Raw genomic sequence first — 20,314 nt, 5'->3', positions numbered from 1 at the left:
TGATTTATTTTAACTTTTTAAAAAATTGATTTCTTTTCGTGCTACTTTGGCAATTGATGAATCCAATATATTTTTTGCAGAATGGACACAAATTGATCGAACGAAGCAATCGAATTTATGTTCAATGTCATTCACACTTCATTTTATGCATAAAATTTACACAAAATGGAGTCTATGCAACAATAAACAGAATTAAAATAACGTCTCAGTATTCTTTTCTTTTTCTTTTTTCTTTTTCTTTTTTGGTTTGTGGAAGAGGCAAAGAATATCGTAACCTTGAAATATATAAAAACTAGGATATATTGGTCAAATCTAACTTTAACCTAATCCTTTCTCTAATCCACATTTCTTCTGAAAAGTTCTCGTTAACGCCCCCTTCATCGTTTGGGAGTTTCTACTTTACACCTGAAAAATCGAATGACCACCATTAAAGTGAGGAAGTCTGTGGCAAAATTAGAAATATTCCAGCGCCGTAAAAGGGCCAAACAATTCAAGAATAATTCGAGCACTACGATAACAAATAAATCCACACCATCAAAAATTTCCTATTTGTTTCCAAAAACAGAGATTAAAAAAATGCATGATAAGCAGCCGGATATGACACTAATTGCACATGAACAAACAGCACTTTGGGAATCAAAAGGTCACTATAAAGCTTTTCAAGGGGCAAGAAGATGCCACCGGAAGGAAGTACCCAGAATCCCATTCAGCTAACTTCAACCTCAACTCATCAAAATTGCAATGACAACAAAACTATAAGAATAGAAAAGGCATCAGAGAAGAATATACATGGGATTTAGAAAATAGAAAGCAAGGAAATGTGGTACAAACAGATAAATGTAGGAAGAGGAGCAATCGATAAATGACTCCTAACCTTCAACGTGAAATCCAAGTGGAGAAGCCCACCAGTGGAAGCAGAAACATCAAACCATAGTTGACAAAACTATCTATTTGCTGCATGTTGTCCATCTTGCCAAGAACAGTATTCCAAGTGTGTGTAAGCGGACAACTTGCGTGTTTATCCTGCAGAATGAAATCATCCTTGTCACTTCGACTTGCAAGGAAACTGGTTGGCCAACAATAAAATAAAACATGGCCTGGCCTCTATCTGAAAGAATATAGAGTGCTCACTATGTTAGGCCCAGCTACTTCTTGTGGAAATTCTGAAGTTTCAAGTGTTCTTCCTTTATCCCTGCCCGATGGATTCCGATGCATCTCAATTCTAGCTTTGTTTGAGTTTCTGCCAGAGAAGGCTCGATAAGCTGAATCAGTATGGATTGTTTCCATGACAGACCCAAAGAAGTTGGTCACAGGTACCTAAACCCAGTGAGAAGGTCAATTATGAGCAATGCATAATCTGATTTTATGTGAAATTCAGTCGTCATCTCCTTAATCTTTCTTTCTGGACTCATCTCCCCTTTTAAAACAATGTAAACACCAAAAAGTCACCAATATCACACATGAGGAGCATCGGTACAGTATAAAGAAATAAAAATATGGGGGAAACTGCAAGTTCTATCGCTACAAAGGAATCCTCCAACAAAACTGAAGAAGAATCAAGGGGAAAAAAATCCAGCTCTGTATACCATATACCTCTGCCAGATGCCGTTGGTATAAATCCATTCGATAGTATGCAGTTGACATCAATAAGTTTGGATTGTAAGAGTTGAAAAGTCTGCAAAATAAAAGCGAAAATCCAAAGTCTCAAATCAACAATTCTGAAGTTAAGTAAAAGGAAACATTTAGAGCAAAATTAATGAGAACAATGGATAAAGATTTGGTTTCTTATTGGTGCAATATTATTGAGAACAAGAGCATCAAAGAATGCCAAAGAATCTAGCCGTTCTGTTAAAAAAGCAGCTACAATGAGTTGCTAGCATTCTGGTCAAGGATCACCTTATAGCCTAAAGATCAAAAGACAGACTCGGTATCATAACAGCTATCATGCATATGCTTTCTTTCAATTTTACCTGCTCAACGAGGCATTGTCGTACATGTTTAACCTCTCAAAGAAAGCGAGAGAATAATATGTGAATCTATCCACAACAGATACACCAACCTGCACCACAAGAACTAATGAAAAGAACACAAGAAAAATTTTGAGGCTTGATGCAGAGAGATTAATAATAAAATATACCAATATTCATAAGCAAAGAAGATAATAGGTAGGTAAAATTTACATCAGAGTCCAGGTGATGTGAGTATGAATTCTCTCCTTTCTTGCTACTTCCAATAGCCAAAACACCAGGAGATTGAAGCTGCCAAACAAAAAAGGGCACTTCTTGTTACTCAACTAGTTCTGTAAGGAAAAATTCATACTTATTGCACCTTGAGAGAAAGAGGGGTTTCGAAATATTGTAAACACTGAAAGCATGATAAAGCGGGCACACCTGCCAGTTAAGCAAAGAGAAGAACACTTTTATTAAAAAAAATTCTAAAAAGAGAATCTAAATTTCCTTTTTGCTATGATCAATCGCTAGCTGAGTCCATGTATTAACTGATTATCAAATGAAGCAAGAAAATTTATTCCAACCTACGCACCGGCTAAAAACATATAGCAAGTATATCACGACACAAGAAAGGGAAAAATAAATAATCACCTGAGAAAAAAGAGTGGCAGCTTGGCAAGTATCTACCATTATCAACAGCTCCTTAAATCTGATAATTTCGGGACACAAACAATACGGCACAGTTGTTATCTCGTATCGACCATTAGAAACTTTTTTTGGTTGGTTTTCTTTAAGTTCATGTCCAAAGAAGAGGGGGAGGGAAGAAAGAGAGACAACCAAATGTAGGATCAAATGCTTACAACACCCCTCAAAGAAACCACAAGTACTTTTTACATTATTAACCAGCTATACAAACTCTTTACCTACGCTTTTCCTTCATTTGCCTCACTGCATCAGCTAAGTCATGGCTCTGAAGCTCCTCTGAGTCCTGAAATTTGAGAAACTCATCCCCACCATGCCCAGTCATGTAAAGAAGTATATGGCTACCTTCATCACTCAGAAGTCGCTTTGACCTTGGGATAGCTGTTTCATGACGTCCCGTCAACACTCTCAGAAAATTTTCAACAGTCACTTCATAACCTCGGTAATCTACCTAAATTTGAGAATGGCAAGTCATTCAAGAGCAAAACAGAAGGAAATTTTGATCAAACAAAAAAGTTCACAGCCATGACTAGACAACACAATCACGTGGCTATTTATTTAGAGGATAGTCCTTTAATGGAACTTTGGTGCTTGGTAGAGGAAGTTGAGGTTCGGGTAATTAATAAATTCTTTACATCAATTCAGTAATACACAAATAACAAGAAGAAAGAGAAGAGTTCCTTTCTTAAATATATATCATGAAAGGCTCAATCATAAATTTTTCAAGGTATTTTAGATGGTTAGTGGAATACAGTGGAATGAAGCAAACATACTTGAACTCACATCAAATGTATACAATGTACAAGCTTGTAACCATTTGAAGGCAGAACCACAAAACATCACTTGGTTGCAATCAGGTCTTACATCTCAAAAGTATTAGATATAAATCACAGAATGAAGATTTATGAATGAAATTCAAAGCCCGAAGGGCATCCAACAGAAAACAAAACCTACCTCGACATTATCTCCATACAAATTGAGATGGTGATTTTCGTTATTGAAGACCTGAGCAGGGTACTTGTTTCGAGCATTGCAAGCCATATCGTCAGCCAACATGAGAATTATCCTTTCATCAGGTATTCCTAACCGTTTGACCGTCCTGAAGGTGACATACAAAGTCAGAAAACAATCGAAAATTAAGAGATGTGTGTGTGTGTATTTATTTTTCGAAACACGGTATCTGAGTATAAAATATTAGAACGAAAAACAGATGACAAACAATGAAGAAAATGTAGAAGCAAACCAATAGTTACCTATAGAGGGATAAAGTATTTGCCATGTGCCGATAGTTAAACCTGAAGAACGAAACAAAAACAAATAAACGTATTCACATTGAACTTCAAAAGGGGATACTGGATACATACAGACCAAAGTTCAGGAGTATCAGTTTGATTCCTCTTGGACGCACTACTTTAACGCTTCGTTTATTGATTAGCTATCACTTGAAATTTCGAAACAAAATCAAACTCCCTGACAATCGAGTACCGGTGCTCTTTAAATTAATCAACTTCTCCACAATCCAACGAATTCAAATGAGCTTAAACATAATTTCATCGAAAGAAAAGTGAACACGACAACTGAAACTCAATCAGAAGGAATATTACCAGAAGCGCGAGGTACAGACAAGAACTGCCCAATTGTTGGTGTGCATTGTGGAGGAGGAAGAAGCAAATGCACCAGACGGGATCGCGTTGGAAAGACACAGTACGAGGACCAAGATCAGAAATTGCCAAGATTTGACCAAGCTCTCCATCTTCGATCAAATTATTCGAGGATGTTTGCCGTCCCTTCTTATGATAGTAAAATGCAAACTATTAACTAACAATAAATAATGAGCTAAAGGTTCCAATTAATTAGGACTAAAATTAGTGGTTTTTGTCTTATAATTTTTTAAGTAAAGAAAAATTAAAGATGGGTTAGAAACCTCGAATAGGTATCTTGTGAGATAAAAAAGGTCAATCCTATATATATTTTTAAAATAAAAAATAATAATTTTATTTTAAAATATAATTTTTTTCATAATTCATATCACAAAATTTATCAGTGAGTTTTTGTGCTCTTCTTGTATGTTTCTAAATTTATTGAGTAAATATTATTCTATCATATATATTTCATTATCATTGGACAAATACAAATTTAAACTCAAATTATTAAAATCACTAATGTATTACACTTGTTTTCACAAAAAAACATAAAGGAAAAAATAACAATGTATTATAAGCACGCACCTTGTATGCTTCAATTGTTATATTAAAGAAGCAATTGTTATATCAAATGCTTATACATAGTACTCAACTTTACCCCGCCATCATTGGAAAAGAAAAAATACTTAGAAGATGATAATTATACATCAAATATTATAATATATAAAGTTAATACAGAAAATACAAACATAAAATGCATAGTATATACAATTGCTTACTGCATACAAATTCTCACCAAGTAAGTGCATTCAGAGAAGGAAAAAAAATTCTCACCGCTAGACTTCGTCATTTATCACATACATCTTTATCGGCTATTTGCAAAATGCTATTCTCTGCTCTGTCAATCACTGAAAGGGATGAATCAGAATAACCCGGTGTTGACATGCTATTACTTTGGCTGGGATTTTGCCAGAAATGGTTTCTTATGGCCTTCAACTTCGAATTGGCGGTTGAAAAACTGGGATCAGAAAGTAAATCTTGCACAGCAGTTTGACCTTCGAGCATGCTCACTGCTTGAGTCATTGTTGGCCTCAGAGTTGGGGCAGCATTCGTGCACAACAGGGCCACATTCAGCATCACCATTGCCTCTTCAGACGAGTAGGCTGAACCCAACTCAGGGTCAACTAATTCCAGTAGACTGCCTCGTTCTTGCAAAACATATGCCTGGTGAAGGTTTTTAAGGCATCTCAGAACCATTTCAGAACATTTTGAGTAACCAATAGCATCGCATATTCAAATCTTGTTTCTGAGTTTTTTGAACTTCCAGTCTTCTTTTTTATTTAATTTTCTCATATGCATACCAGTCAGAAAGACCGTTCGTCACAAGAAACTAATAAAATTTGGAAGCTTATATAACTATTAATTTCTATTTACATTAAAACAAAAATGTTAAAAACTTTTGGTGAAAATATATAGAAATTTTATTCCATAACTAAAACTACAGAAACTTCAGAGGAAAAGAGAATCTGAAAACAAAGGGACAGCAATGCATACCCAGTCGAGAAGATAAACAAAGTCTTCCGCTGGCCTATAATTTGTGTTGCTTTTACCACTGACTATTTCCAGTGCAACAACGCCGAAGCTGTACACATCTGCTTTACTAGTAAGGTAACCACGCATTGCGTATTCAGGAGCCATATAACCTCTGCATGCCAATTTATAGAGTTTTTAGTCATCACAAAACTTCTTTTTTAATGGTCAATTGACAGCTCATAGACTTGCAATACATTGGTAAATTTTATAAGTGTATGCCAAAGAAATGTAAAGAAAGGTATTTTGGGGCCATCACTATTTACCTTCTTAGTTTTTTCTTTACTTTTATTTGCATATTTTACACATGCACAAAACTATGATCTCACTTTTTCAAACTTATGGAATTTTAGTTTCTTCTCAGTTGCGTGAAACTTTTGGCGCAGTCATCAAATGCCAGCAATTTTGTAACAAAATAAGAACGGAACTTACATTGTTCCTGCAATTCGTGTACTAATATGAGTATTTTCATCCTCAGTAAGCTTTGCTAGGCCAAAATCTGATATCTTGGCATTTAAATCTTTGTCTAACAAAACATTGCTAGTCTTGATATCTCTATGAACAATTTTCAGCATTGATTCTTCGTGGAGATAAGCTAAACCTCGAGCTATGCCAAGGCAGATTTTTTTCCTCGTGGGCCAGTCTAACTTCAATTTTTGTGTCACATCCTTGCCTATAATCATAGAAGCTAAAAAAATAAGCTTTCTAGTGCAAATCAATTCTGTGTGTACAATATGTTTTAAACCAGACAAAATGGAAAATATAAATATCCTTACCAAAAAGAGCACGCGATAGACAATTGTTTTCCATGTACTCATACACCAACATTAACTGATTTCCTTCAACACAACAGCCATAAAGCTTTACTAGATTCGGATGCTGCAATGCAGATATCATTCCTATTTCATTTACAAATTCACGTGTCCCTTGTTTAGACTTCGAGGACAGTTGCTTCACAGCAATTATGGTCCCATCGGATAAGAGACCCTGTTATGGATGAAAGCAGCGAAGGGGTATTTCAACATCATGGGAGGAGACCAAAAGTGAGTAAGGGCATAGCCAAGTTCGTGAGACAAATTCACTAATGGGAGGAGGCCAAAAGTTAATATATACCATTTTTGCAAAAGTTTTTTATTAAATTAATAGATTTCATCAAAAATTGAATATTTTCTGTGAACAGAAATGTTACTCGTGTTTCATGTTTTTATGATAAGCTTAAAGCAAGCCATCATTGCCTAATGTTGATGGTTGGAACAATCGTAGTACCTTGTAAACGGAACCAAAACCACCCTCACCAATTTTGTTCCCCGGATCAAGGTTTTTAGTTGCAGCCTTTATCTGTCTTAATGTGAATAGACCTGTCTGTAGATCAAGGCTTCTAAGCTCTGTAGATGGTTCAGGACTAAAGTTCATCAGGACGTCAGAACTGAGATATATTAATACTACACAGTAAACAGCTACCTATAATATTTTTTGATAATGTGAAGGAGGGGAGTTGAACCTTCACCCATCCCCCATTTGGGAGTGGCCACTGGCCACACTCCTACCCAATTGGTGGTAGCATAATTTTCTAGTGCTCAACACATATTATGAAATCGAAGAGTGTGTGTAGATACTACTTACTAGTACTGTTTAAACAAGAAAATGATAAATCTTGAAATGAAATATTTGTGCTGAAGCTTGAGAAAATAGTAAATTTCTGACAGTTTTACCTTTGTCGGTAGAAATTTTGCCTCCAAGATACCCTGCCTTACGCAAGATACCGAGAATCAAAAATACAAGGCAAACCGCTCCAGCTGTTGCCCCAGCCAACACAGCAGATTTAATTTTTTTGTGATGAACCGGAGGTTTAAAATCTGTGACAAAATTTCGCATAGAAATAGTTAAAATAGCTATATACTATAGTCTCAGCTATATTACGTATTCTTTTGGATTCTGTGGTCTGAGCTCATTGTACTTGACAACAGTGAGATACAAAAGCCTCGTATAAACTACTAAAGTTAGAACACAAGCTCATACCAGAATAGTCAACACAGTCTCTTAGATGTAGAATGTGATGTGAAATTTTTAGTATCCCGGACATGCAGTTCAGAATGAAAACTCCTAGTAATGGTGGAAGATCAATTCAAATATGTGAGAAGTTCATGGATAATATATATTTCCACTGTCTTAAACATCAACTAATTAGGATTTTATTTGTAGTGATTTAGAGTCATCCAAAACAAGAAGCAAAATTTTACAAGAAACCAGAACGTTCTTGATACAAGATATATGGACATACTAGGATCTACTGATATGGCTGATATTAAAGGGCCATAAACTCCTCTCTCTGGAATCCCCGTTGTCCCTCTTCCTGCCCAGTATAGATGGATCTTCAAAGTATGATTTGTAACTGTTGCAGTGAACGTCTCTACAATGGGCTTACCAGGCCCTCCAGCCTTGGCTGCAATATCAAAATCCTTCAAAACCACTTCTCCCTGCATTGGGTAATGGTATACTGTATCAGACACGATAATCCATTCAGCTGGGACACATGCAATTTTGCGGGCTGGAGGGGTGATGCATCACAAAAGAAAATGATGTGATCACATCAGAAATTGTTGTTAGAAACTACTTCACCCAAAGCTGGAGAATGATATTTATAGTCCTCACATGTAAGCTGGAATCGGAGAGTAAATAGCTGAAATAACTATCCAAGGAATAACATGCATGTGGTGGATATTGGATCAAAAAATGCAAGAAAAGCCACCTATGACCACTGTACTGTTTTCCCAACAATTCGAACCTTTGGAAGGTGTTCAACAGAAATATTTATATTTAACACCTTCATTGTATTTACCTGCAAATAAACATCAAATATGCGTCTCCCGAGGCTGTTGAATGAACTGTCATTTGTAAAAATAATTTCAGCAAAGTGAAGTCTCACGGTATAGTTTCCATTTAGGAGACAAAGGCCATAGTAAGTGAGGGAAAGGGGTGATGCACGGGCAGAACTATAGAGTTCTGATTCTGGGGCACTGATGTTATATAGAGGAGAAATGTTTCTACTAATGTAGTTATCTGAATCCAGGTCATTGTCCATGAAATTCCCTGTGCTGCTAAATGCCCAGTTCTGCTTTGAGAAAAACATTGAAGCACCTCTGGCCTCTAAATCAGCTTCATATATCTTACCATTGTAGGTTATTTCTTTGCCGCCACATTTAATGTACAATGAGTAATACTCTGTTGATTGACAGTTAAATGAAATTTATCGTGATTTAAACCAACTGTATAATGAACACATAGACATCTGAATAAATAATCTCTTGAATGAACAATGTCTCACGCTGATTTATTGGATTTGAACATGGAAATCCTTGCTCCAAACAAGAGTGAATTCTACCTCTACACCAAAGAAAATGTATAGATTGTTGGTACAATATGAGGAAGGTTACTTGAAAGGAAATGATGTAACAAATAAACAATCGAAAAGTCGTAATAAAAACCAAAATATACAAAAATAGATAGTCTTACCGTTTATTAGCTGTTGATGAGAAACTTTCCACCAAGTTTCTGACGGAAAAAAAATGTAAATTAATTGATGGTACAAAAGAAAGTGGAAAGCAGCTGGTTAAAGTATACAAAACATTTACACGCTCCCTCGTGGACATTCGGCTTGTGAGCTTTCTGGTGTAAAATTGTTATAAGAGAGATCTCTGTACATGAAATAGCAAGTTAAATATGAGAACAGATGTCATTCAATTTGATTAAAGAAACAGGCCGGACATGCTATTAGTTGTACAAAACCGAGTTGTTGCTGAAAGTCATTTATGCACAATCATTTTAATAGAATTTGAGTGTGCTGTACTGTTAATAGTAGGTCATAAAGTAGATGGCACCGTAAGAACTAGGAAATATGGCGACAAGATATGTTTCAGATTAAAATGTAATGAAACACGAGCTGCTGAATGATCTTTACGCGTTCTTGTTTCTTTTAATAATCCATTCTGGAATATGTCCAGTAAGCCTATTTCCTGTAAAATAGCTAGCAAAACACAAAAAACAACCATGATTTAGTGTATGCTTGCTCAAGGAGTAAATAATAACCGTTTAGCAATCAAAAGCAAATCATCAAAAAGGCACAAGAACTTACAGAAAATCCAATTTTGATAGACCAGAAGAATCTGGTATCTGTCCGCTCAAATTATTAAAACTAAGGTCCCTACATTTGTAAATTACAACGTAACATTTCAATTATTAGGAAAAACATTGGAAGTCATTGTCCATGTAGAACCCATATAAAAAGACACCATATGTCAAAGTTAGAAAAGAAAGCATTCCATCCATAGATGGTGTATTAAATCAGATAAAAGAGTACAAAGACTCAGCAAATCCAATGAAAAAAGCCAATTACTTACAGATTTTTCAATTTTTCCATATCTGCAAGGTATTTAGGTATCTCTCCTTCCAGTAAGCAATTCCGTAGTATCCTACATTACATGGTCGCGTGTAAAGGTCCCGTGTTGAAGTACATTGATATCATTAACCAATTGAAAGATTTTTATGTAACTCACAACACTTTCATTGACTGCATATTGCTTAGTGGGGGAAAAGTTGACCCACCACTATTTAAATCACTAATCCTCCTGAAAATTATTCATGAATATAAAATAAGTGACACAACAATACATAAGCAATCAATGTGTGTTGAGGTCCAGGGAAGAGACTACTATAAAGTTACTCACAAGTCAGTTAAACTAGTCAGGGTAGAAATAGACGAAGGAATAGGTCCCGAAAGAGAGCAACCTTGTATGTGCCTATGACATGAGCCCGATTTTAATAATCTACGAAAATATAGACAGCTCTATTAATGAAAGAGTACAAGACACCTTACAATTTTTCGATCTGTGTCCAGCTGCTGATGAAATCTGGTATCTTCCCCGTGAAGTTATTATCACTTATCCTCCTGAGAATTTTAAACTATAAGTTTTTCGCCAAGAGAACCACATAAGTAAATTAATTAGCAGAGTCCTTGTAAAAACGTATCAAAAAAAAATCTCAAGCCCAACAGGAAAAAGGATAATTTTTTATTTACATAAGAAGCAAAAGAAAAAAGATCCCACAACATCGAAAAAGGGGCACAAAATGAACCAGCATTTGTACTCACAAATCAGTTAAAGAGGTCAGCTTGGAAAATTCCACAGGCAATTCCCCAGTGAATGCATTTGATGATAAAACACTGTCAAGGCAATATAAATAAGTCAATGTTTAGGATTTGGTGAAAAGGAAGCAAACTTGAGGAAGTGGAATCTGGATGAGCGCTATAACATACAATTTTTGTAAATTGACCAAGATTCCGATGTCCAAAGGAATGGCTCCAGAAAATCGGTTCCCCTCAAGACTCCTGTATAGATAATCTCAAGATCATTTTGAAACAGAAAGAAAAGAAAACTAACGTTCGAACAATAAAACTTCATAATATGTCCAATGCGTAAAATAAAAGAGATTATACTTGAGCATACAGGTTCACAAGGGTGGTCATTTTGGTTATGACCTTAGGAAATGGACCAGATAACCTGTTTCCCATGAAAGACCTGCACTCGTGCCATCAAAAAACATGTGCAGATTATCTATTTTATAATACACGCAGAGCAAAAACTTTTGAAGCAATAAAGGAATCAAAAAGAGCAGGAATTCAAAATTACAGATCAACCAAGGTCATTGTTCCCCACTGAAGGGGTATAGAACCATTGAAATAATTGCGACTGAGATCCCTGCAACACAAAATAAGAAAGTGAGATTGAAGGAAAATGGTGATAATATCCACAGAAGTATAGCTGTGAAAAAAATGCAACAGGAATATCTTGGAAGAAATACAACCTATAGTAACTGAGTGAAAACATCAAGTATTGGGCATGGACAAGAATCAAACTCCATTTAATTCTTTACTAACTGAATGATGTTCTTTATCTAAGTAGGCAATTTTGTAGTTTTGCCTGCTTAATGTTTGGAGTACAAGTTGGATTACCTTTATAAACTTCTATAATTCGTTGGGAGGATGTCTTCTCTACCAAATGTACTTCAATTTTCAATAAACTTCACTTCTTATCAAGAAAAATGCTTTTGCAAACGTGTTCAATATGATCTTTGTAATAATGACTCACAAATGTTTAAGGTGGCGAAGCTTGAAAAATTCTGGTGGAACACCTCCTGTTAAATTTTGTGATTTCAAAGCTCTGCAGTAGTTTAATGCACATCGTTAGAAACAACCAGAAGACTATCCAATAATGCCAACCAATAGAACAGTGCAAAATATGGATCACAATACACGAGTGTGTGTCAAATTTCACAATGTGGGTCGATTGCACACTGAAGTTCGAAAACACCAAAATTACAAGCATTTGGATTAGCTATGTGAGTTAGTTGTCTATGCAGGGAGTATCAAAATGTACATTTTGAAATTGTATTTTTTAAACTTAAATTTTTAAACTTGCTTTGACATTGGAAATGGATCGACATGCACCGGTCCACGTACGTTTAAAATGAAATGATGTTATCAGAATCTACTAAATAGATCCTTTACAGTGATGTGCAACGTCCATGATTAATTATGAGTGAATCATCTTAAACCTGGTTTAAAAGACAATAATCTCGAACCTACACGAGATCCAAGTGATCAAACACGATCACATGGTAAACAATACATCCAACCATTCGATAATCTCATAAAGCCAATTATAGGATTCTTAAAAAAGTTATTAAGTTCGTTAAAAAAAAAGAAAGAGAAAAAGGAAATAATGCAAAGTATCTAAATAAAGGACAAGGACAGTTTATATTTTTCCATAACAGATATATCTTCACTCCGCGGTGTGGAAGTTGCAGACAGGCGCGGACCCCCAGCACGCCACTGCCAGCTGGATCAATAAATGGAAAGTCAAAAATAAAAACGCTGACTCATCAATCGTTGGCCGATATTCAGTCAACGAATCGCACTCTGCGCACCTAACGCTGTAGGGACTACACTTAAGCATATGGCAATGGACACAGATTGTTTCCTTACCGCGCCAATCTAAGATCCGTAGTACTTGATGAACTCCATATGTTCAATGATAAAGCCCAGAATCCTCACGATTTTTTACTCCTAACGTATTTACAAATGAACATCCTCACCCGCATATTATATGGTCAATAGACAACAAATGCAAGCACATATTTCTTCGTAGAGTTTTTGTTTTTTTCCCATAGTTCTTTATAGAGTGTTGCAGTGCACAAATATGTGAATCTTTCCCCTTTAAGGTGTTTAATTCCCGCCCCTCCAGTACCCTTAGCTCCACCTTGAGTAATAGTATATATTAGGACCCTTTCTTGAACCATTTTGGGTTTTCCGGATTTTCACTACAGCTTGGATTTGAGAGAAGGAAGAATGGCGAAGAATCAAGAACATGGAGTACATACATGCTAACAACATGACAAGAGGAATTATTATCAAAACTGCAATCACAACTGACTGAGCTTTCAAAGCCTTTTCTAGTAATGGGCAAACTCCAATTTCCTTCACCGCTGCAAGGATCCTTGCTAAAATCCCAGTCATTCTTCCCCAATCTTCTCCCAATCTCTTTCAATGCCTTCACTGCCATAGAAGAAAATAAACATTAGCATGATCTCCATCTGGGATCGAGCGAGATATCAATATTCTTAAATATTTTTTTATGGTTTAACTCTAAAATGAAAATTTAATTGAGAGAAAAAAAATTTACCTTCTCCTTCTCGGAGCCGCTGCTTAGGAAGTCTGGCCTCTGAAGCAGAGATTGTGTAGATAATCAAATGAAGCCATGAAAACAGGCATAAAAGAGTAAGCTTTATCATTATTTGTCACTGTACTTGGGTTGTCCAAAGTGCATGGAGCCTCAGTTCGACCTTTAAATACCAATCCATTCACACAGCGCGTTCGTAGAGACTAGGGAGCAGAAGACAATAATGAGGATAAAATTACTTAAACGACCCCGGATCGATGCTAATTAGCCTGGAGACCCTCTTTTTCCGCATTTCTTCTCAATCAAAATTAAACCCCAACCATAGGCACGTAAATGAATCAAACTTGATTCGATAAAAAATTCATTCAAAATAGTTTGTTAAACTTATCGAGCCCAATTTGAACTTAAGAATATTGGGCAGGCTCAGGAGCTCGAGCTGAACTATCTTGTTGGTCATGAGTGTAAAGTAGGTAACTCGAGTATCGGAAGACTTTTTTATCTAGGAATACTCGATGACCTCGAAAATAAGCTTATTTAACGAGCTCGAGCTCGCTTAACGAGCTGAGCTACAAGCTATTAACGAACCGAGTTCGAGCTATTGACGAGCTTAATAATTTTAAAACGAGTCGAGTTTATGTCTTATGATAAAAACTCGAATCAAATTCGATATACATTAAACGAGCTAATTTCCAGCCTGATATTATTCGACGAGTTTATCCCTAGCAACCTTTACTGTTAGGCCCCGTTTGGTTTGAGGGATAAAGTAGGTTTATATTATTTAACCTACTTTATCCCTCGTTTGGTACGCGTGATTATTTAACCCACTTTATCCCTCCTATGAATGATTAGGTTATAGTAGGTAGGTTAAAATAATACCTCCTCACCCCCTATGATTATTTATCTTACTCTTAATCCATCATATTTTTTCAATTTTACCCTTCTCCTAAATTCAAACTCACCACCACTTCCCGCCTAAATTCAAACTCACCACCACTTCTCGCCGCCGCCAGCCGCCTCAACGACCGCCGCCGGCCGAGCACCGGCCGACAGTCGGCGCCGACCTTTTCCGGTGCCGGCCGAAATTTCCGGTCGGCCGTTTTCGGCCGCAGCCCCCGTCGGCCGTTTCCGGCGGACCATTTCCGGCCGCCGCCGCCGCCGCCGCGAAAGAGAATGGCAATTTCGTCTTTTCATCAAAAAAATCTTACCAAACAATATTTTACCCCATATTAATCCCTCCTACCACAATCATTTTCTTTATCATTTACATACTAATCATTAGTTTATCCTATACTTCGAACCAAACGTAGCCTTAAATGCATATTAAATAAATCCTCACACAATCGAATTAGTCTTTTGGAACCATGCTAAAAACTTTTATTTAATGTGTTCCAAATGTGTATCTTTACTCCAAAAAAACAAAAAAAAAAGTTTTTTTAAATCTGTATTTACTGTCTGTTAGACAAGGGCATATCACTTGTGGTTTTTGTCTCTCTTTCAATTCCTACAAAACTTGCTTCATCTAAATAAAAGTGTATATACATCGGATTCTAAAATCACCGACATTAAAAAAATGAGAAATCCATAAGATGCCACGTTAACATTGTGTATAATGTACTTCAATTTCAAGCATTAATTAAGATGGAGAATTTTTTTTAGTTAATATCTTTTTTACATATCAAATATACTTTTTCAAAAATACCATATCAAATCTATTTATCTTTAGTAATTACTTTGACAATTATATGTTGCAAAAACATACAAATATATTGTTTTTAAACTAGTATACTCTTCCATTAATGATAATGACATTATTATTGTTTCACCAAAAATGATATCTAATAATATTTAATGGCAAAAAATCATAATCAAGGCCAGTTATATCGTTTTCGAGCAGCATATAATTTTTGTTCTCAAACATCACAATTTTTTTTTAAAAAAAATTCAAACTATATTTAGGATAATGTCTCAACATTACCTATCATTTTATCACGAGATCACCGGTTATAACTTTATTCATCCAATGCAACAATGAAAGAGTAGGTTTCTTGTAAGACGGTCTCACGAATCTTTATCTGTGAGATGGGTCAACCCTATCGATATTCATAATAAAAAGTAATACTCTTAGCATAAAAAATAATATTTTTTCATGGATGACCCAAATAAGTTATCTGTCTCACAAAATATGACCTGTGAGATCGTTTTACACAAGTTTTTATCATAACTAAATTTAGATCCAAATATAAAAATGGGACATTTACTACTGCTTGTCCTCTTATGTACATAATGTCTCTTTCTTACCACATTCTCGTGAAAATGTAATTAATTATGTAAATAAAGTCATTAATTAACCATGAAATTCAACCTATAACCAGTTTGCAGCCAATAGATAAACGTCCTGCCAATGTTTTTGTGATTGTCTGAAAATACACACATCGTATTAAAGGTAAAATATTTGACGAGGGTGCAGTTTATTAAAATTTGGAAAGTTTTAAATCGAGAGAAATTCTTTAAAAAAATATATTTAATTATAGAGTAATTTATAAGTTTTTCGATCCTCTTTCACAAATAAAATATTAAGACACACATAAGTTGTGTACCACCAATAAAAATTTATCACATATATTGATTTAAAAATTACAACGGATTAATTATGAATATCATAAGATTTTTTCTGCTCCCCTCTATTAGACAAAAACCCATTCATTTTTAGAAAAAAAAACTTATGGAGATTAACTCTGATTTATCTAGAAATGAAAAGGGAAACGCGTTTTCTCCGCTTTTTCAGGCTTTATGCTCTCGAACATCGGCAGAAATCGTTGATTGTTACGTGGACTTTTGACTGTTTGGATCAAGTTTATTCATGAAATTTTGTTATTATTTAAAATTATTATTTGGTTTATTCATAAAACATTTTCATAAATAAGAAAACATCAAAGCTCACAAAGCGAGTGTTATTTTAGCAAATAAGAAAACATCTCATGATTTAAAAAAAGACACTATATAAAATGACTAAGTTGCCTAATATTATGATTTTGTTGAAAATTAAATTATGATATAGACTCCACTAATTAATTGAAAAACATTTAATTAAAGGACGTCTATTCTAATAAGATAAGATAGTAAGATACATATAGTACATATAATATTTAATTGACAAAAACTTGTGTGAGACGGTTTCACAGATCATATTTTGAGACGAATCTCTTATTTGGGTCATTCATGAAAAAATATTACTTTTTATGCTAAGAATAATTGTGAATATCGGTACGGTTGACCCGTCTCAGATTCGTGAGACCGTCTCACAAGAGACATATTCTATTTAATTTGTACCTAAAATCCAATTTAGCATTTGTTGGTAACTTTAAAAAAAAAAATCACATACTCAAGACATGCGTGCACTTGTCCGGGGTCCAGAATTTTGTATCAATAAGATTTGGTAGGTTTTCAAATCATGATTCAATCATTTTTAAAAATAATTAAGTTTTTTTCCAAGTTTAACCAAACGATCAATCCCATCTTCCCTGCTTCTGCTGCTGGGTGTTGATGTTATGGACAAAAAATTGAAGTGTTTTTAAATTTATATGTAGTTTCACGAAATTTATGTTATCTCAAAAAATGTGTGTAAGAACTTAGTTGATCAGTTATGTCAGCATTTGGACGTTTAATTAGCTAGTTTCGTTTCAAAGTTTCAAGTGATAGTTCTTTTTTAAAATAAAATAAAATTATGACGATCAAATTCGCTGTAATTCGGTACGCACTAAGTAAACTCTCCGATCAACTTAGTTGCCTGCAAACTTTTTTAGTTAGGTAAATCACACTGAACAATTCAAGTGTTAGTTATTAGTCGGCTCACCGGTAATTATCTTGCTTCAATGTATTCGTGTACGTATATACTGCAGAAACTAGACTTTTGTAGCGGATTTGATAATTCAATTGAATGCAACCATTTTCGTCTTTCTTTATAGCTCTTGAATATCTCTTCAATGTGTGTTATGTATCTACAAACTAATGTGTTAAATTACTAAGTTCTTCCTAGGAGCATCGTACAATAATTCATTCCAATTACTTACTTCTTCCTAGCTAGAGAGCTGCGTAAAAGAATTCATTCCAGGTATCGGGAACTCCGGTAAGGCACCAGTGGGTACTGCAGTCGGAAATAGCATTGTGGCCTCATCCCCAGTAAACAGAAGGATGCCCATCTATTCTCAGCTACGAAACTGCCGTAACATTCAGCAAATGCACTGGTTTTGACATTGAATTCAATACTCTCTCCAATACTATTTCTGCTGGGTGAGGGCCCTGCCCGCCTAGACCTTTCAGCGGCTGCGTCTGACCCTCGCAATTTGGTGCCTTTGATCCTTGACCTCTGAAAAATTAGTTGAAAAAATCAAAAGGTGGGCTGGTTAACATGTCGTAGATAGTAATTACTTTATTATTTCAATTGATTACCTGTCATGATCAGGAGAAACGCCCTGGAAAAATACTTTGGCGTTTGTTGTGTCAATGTTACCATCTATCCATTTAGCCCATGTTTCAAGTGCTTTCTCATTAGCAGTCAAGTGATCCAGGTCTTTAACTGTAGTGTTACCATATATAACCAAATCTCATCTGTGAAAATAAAAAAAAAAAAAAAAACAGGAATGATCAAAACGAAAATAGGAATGATTCGGTTAAATATTTCCACATCAAAAAGTATGTTTTTACGGTTGTTTTCCGGAGTGAAGCCACCAATGCCAGGAGTCGAAAATCATGACATCCATTTCGCCCCATATTTTGCTGGTGCTGATGGAATGCAGCTTCAGCGCCCTCTTCCCGCTCGCATCCCTCGCAATATCCACAAGGAAAGCGTTTCGAAAGAAAATCAACGAAACATTGTACTCCTACGTACGTACACATTCATATTAATTAATGGCACGGTAATAAAATCGGCGCCATGCATGATCACAACACAAATGGAGCCTAAGCCTATATATATGACATCTAAGTATCTAATCTAGCCTCTCTCTCAAATGGGAAAAAAATTAAAATTTCTTACATAGGAAAACATCCACAGAATACAGTCGATGCGGGGAGTACATGATCTACTTGTGGCTCTGTCACTGCTTCAAGGTGATCATGTAACGTTAGTTCATAGACATCCATGCAGTAACCCAACCAGCTTGTGCAGAAACTCTTCAATGGCTTTAAACTTGGTAGAATTAGCTGATCTAGTGACTCGAGTTAATCGTTTTCGCTAAGTTATCAAGACTACAAAGCAAATATTTAAGTATGATAAGCCATATATATATATATATATATATATATATTTCTAGCAATTCAAATGATAAAAATGAAGAGAATTGACCATGCGTGAATCTCACAGGGAATGTATACGAAAGGCCGCCTATTCTTCCGGAGGTGTAGTTTGGCCCCGGTACTGCTACATGAATCAGGCATGCTAGAGATTGCCACTGATTAAGACTAAGTGAAACTCCCACAAATATCAGACGCTTCCCATTTATTTTTTTCAAGAAACCGACGCCGTCAAACCTTCAATAGTCAACAAAATATATGTTACTAATCATTATCAACAAAAATGTTTATAATCTTGGCTTGTGACTATAGAAAAGGAAAGGAAATAGATTTGCAATAAATGTCCAGGAAAATTAAATTAATTAAATTAAAAGGTTAAAAGGTAAACAATATCCAAGAAAACAATGCATTTCCATATAAAGTAAAGGGTGGAGATAATCCCGAACTTGGGATGTGCGAAATATATATGAAACGTCAGAATCAAAAAGTGAAAAAAGCAATTAATTACTTACTGATTTTGATTATGATGGTAGTTAAGGGGATTAACTAAATTTTCACTTATTTATTTGAGTGTTTATCAACATCGATATGCGCGTGTGTGTGTGTATATATATACACACACATGGTGACACCCACCCATATCAACAGAATGTGAACCCAAGAAATTCGTCAGATTTCAGAGGGGGTGAATCAGGTCAATTCAAGCAAATCAATCGTTGATTTTCTACCCAGATATATGTTGTGAAAATTATTTAAAAAATTCTCGGAACATTATTAAATTATTTATAATTTAAACCTCCTATATATTAAATTTTGATGTTGTGAAAATTATTTAAAAAATTCTCGGAACATTATTAAATTATTTATAATTTAAACCTCCTATATATTAAATTTTGAATTTTGACGCTTGCTATCATGTTAAAATTATTTACATCTTAGTTTGAAAGAGAAGTTGAGGTGGTAGTGTTAGTGTATGATAGATATCTATCACGATATCAGACGATCAATTCTTCTTTGTAGGGTATGCAGATGTCTTCTCAGTTTGACTTTGTCACAGATAACTTGTCTAATATAGTTTATCCGATCAACGTAATTTGTAAACTATTGTATTGATTATTTGGGTTTATGTTGAGCACACAAGAAAATACGGGTTACAAGGTCTAAAAAATATATTGCTTATATCCCAGAAGTCTATATACTCGAACAAGACGGTTCCAAAAATAATTTTATCCTTTCATAACATCATCAACAGATTTTTTTTCTTTTTCTTCTTTTCTTTTTCTTTTTTGGATAAGAACATTATCAACTGAATAATGTATTATTCTTTGTGGTGCCTAACTTCGAAAAAATTCATTTATTAATTATAGTGATGGTATATGATTGAATAATGATAATGATACGACAT

The 20,314-nt window shown here is 35.0% G+C and overlaps 2 protein-coding genes, 1 long non-coding RNA gene and 1 pseudogene across 6 annotated transcripts; 1 reads left to right on the top strand and 3 right to left on the bottom strand.

Annotated features, from left to right (window-relative positions):
• Positions 1-92: 92 nt before the first annotated feature.
• LOC142527677 (uncharacterized) lies at positions 93-4,464 on the bottom strand. Of its 2 annotated transcripts, none has more exons than XM_075632558.1 (11): positions 4,256-4,464; positions 3,905-3,946; positions 3,606-3,750; positions 2,873-3,102; positions 2,601-2,658; positions 2,181-2,258; positions 1,971-2,059; positions 1,594-1,675; positions 1,132-1,317; positions 875-1,023; positions 93-405 (listed from the first exon to the last, which is right to left on the bottom strand). In XM_075632558.1, the coding sequence occupies exons 1-10, from the start codon at positions 4,402-4,404 to the stop codon at positions 877-879; spliced, it is 1,206 nt and encodes a 401-aa protein (XP_075488673.1). In that variant the 5' UTR covers positions 4,405-4,464; the 3' UTR covers positions 93-405; positions 875-876. The 2 variants fall into 2 exon arrangements, with proteins under 2 accessions (XP_075488673.1, XP_075488675.1); XM_075632560.1 differs by lacking the exon at positions 93-405 and adding an exon at positions 445-753.
• Positions 4,465-4,986: 522 nt separating this feature from the next.
• On the bottom strand, positions 4,987-13,817 carry LOC142526240 (putative LRR receptor-like serine/threonine-protein kinase At1g07650). Of its 3 annotated transcripts, XM_075630503.1 has the most exons (24): positions 13,621-13,817; positions 13,319-13,493; positions 12,028-12,099; positions 11,569-11,637; positions 11,386-11,457; positions 11,196-11,267; positions 11,031-11,102; positions 10,758-10,829; positions 10,609-10,680; positions 10,438-10,509; positions 10,282-10,353; positions 10,017-10,085; positions 9,843-9,908; positions 9,517-9,579; positions 9,398-9,436; positions 9,210-9,268; positions 8,724-9,106; positions 8,166-8,361; positions 7,597-7,740; positions 7,151-7,269; positions 6,661-6,871; positions 6,317-6,557; positions 5,849-5,999; positions 4,987-5,518 (listed from the first exon to the last, which is right to left on the bottom strand). In XM_075630503.1, the coding sequence occupies exons 1-24, from the start codon at positions 13,727-13,729 to the stop codon at positions 5,141-5,143; spliced, it is 3,048 nt and encodes a 1,015-aa protein (XP_075486618.1). In that variant the 5' UTR covers positions 13,730-13,817; the 3' UTR covers positions 4,987-5,140. The 3 variants fall into 3 exon arrangements, with proteins under 3 accessions (XP_075486618.1, XP_075486619.1, XP_075486620.1); XM_075630504.1 differs by lacking the exons at positions 12,028-12,099; positions 13,319-13,493; positions 13,621-13,817 and having other exon boundaries at positions 11,376-11,457; positions 11,569-11,607; XM_075630505.1 differs by lacking the exons at positions 11,569-11,637; positions 12,028-12,099; positions 13,319-13,493; positions 13,621-13,817 and having other exon boundaries at positions 11,376-11,505.
• On the top strand, positions 9,583-9,908 carry LOC142526241 (uncharacterized). Its single transcript, XR_012815211.1, has 2 exons — positions 9,583-9,722; positions 9,753-9,908. It is a non-coding gene; the product is annotated as an uncharacterized LOC142526241 (long non-coding RNA).
• A 3,642-nt stretch (positions 13,818-17,459) lies between the features above and the next one.
• LOC142527150 (protein trichome birefringence-like 43) lies at positions 17,460-18,743 on the bottom strand (annotated as a pseudogene).
• Positions 18,744-20,314: the final 1,571 nt, after the last annotated feature.

This window comes from Primulina tabacum, chromosome 15 (genome assembly GCF_025594145.1).
Source record: "Primulina tabacum isolate GXHZ01 chromosome 15, ASM2559414v2, whole genome shotgun sequence".
NCBI classification, from domain to species: domain Eukaryota; kingdom Viridiplantae; phylum Streptophyta; class Magnoliopsida; order Lamiales; family Gesneriaceae; genus Primulina; species Primulina tabacum.
The sequence above is the reverse complement of the archived record's forward strand: the minus strand, read 5'-3'. Positions and strand labels throughout refer to the sequence as shown.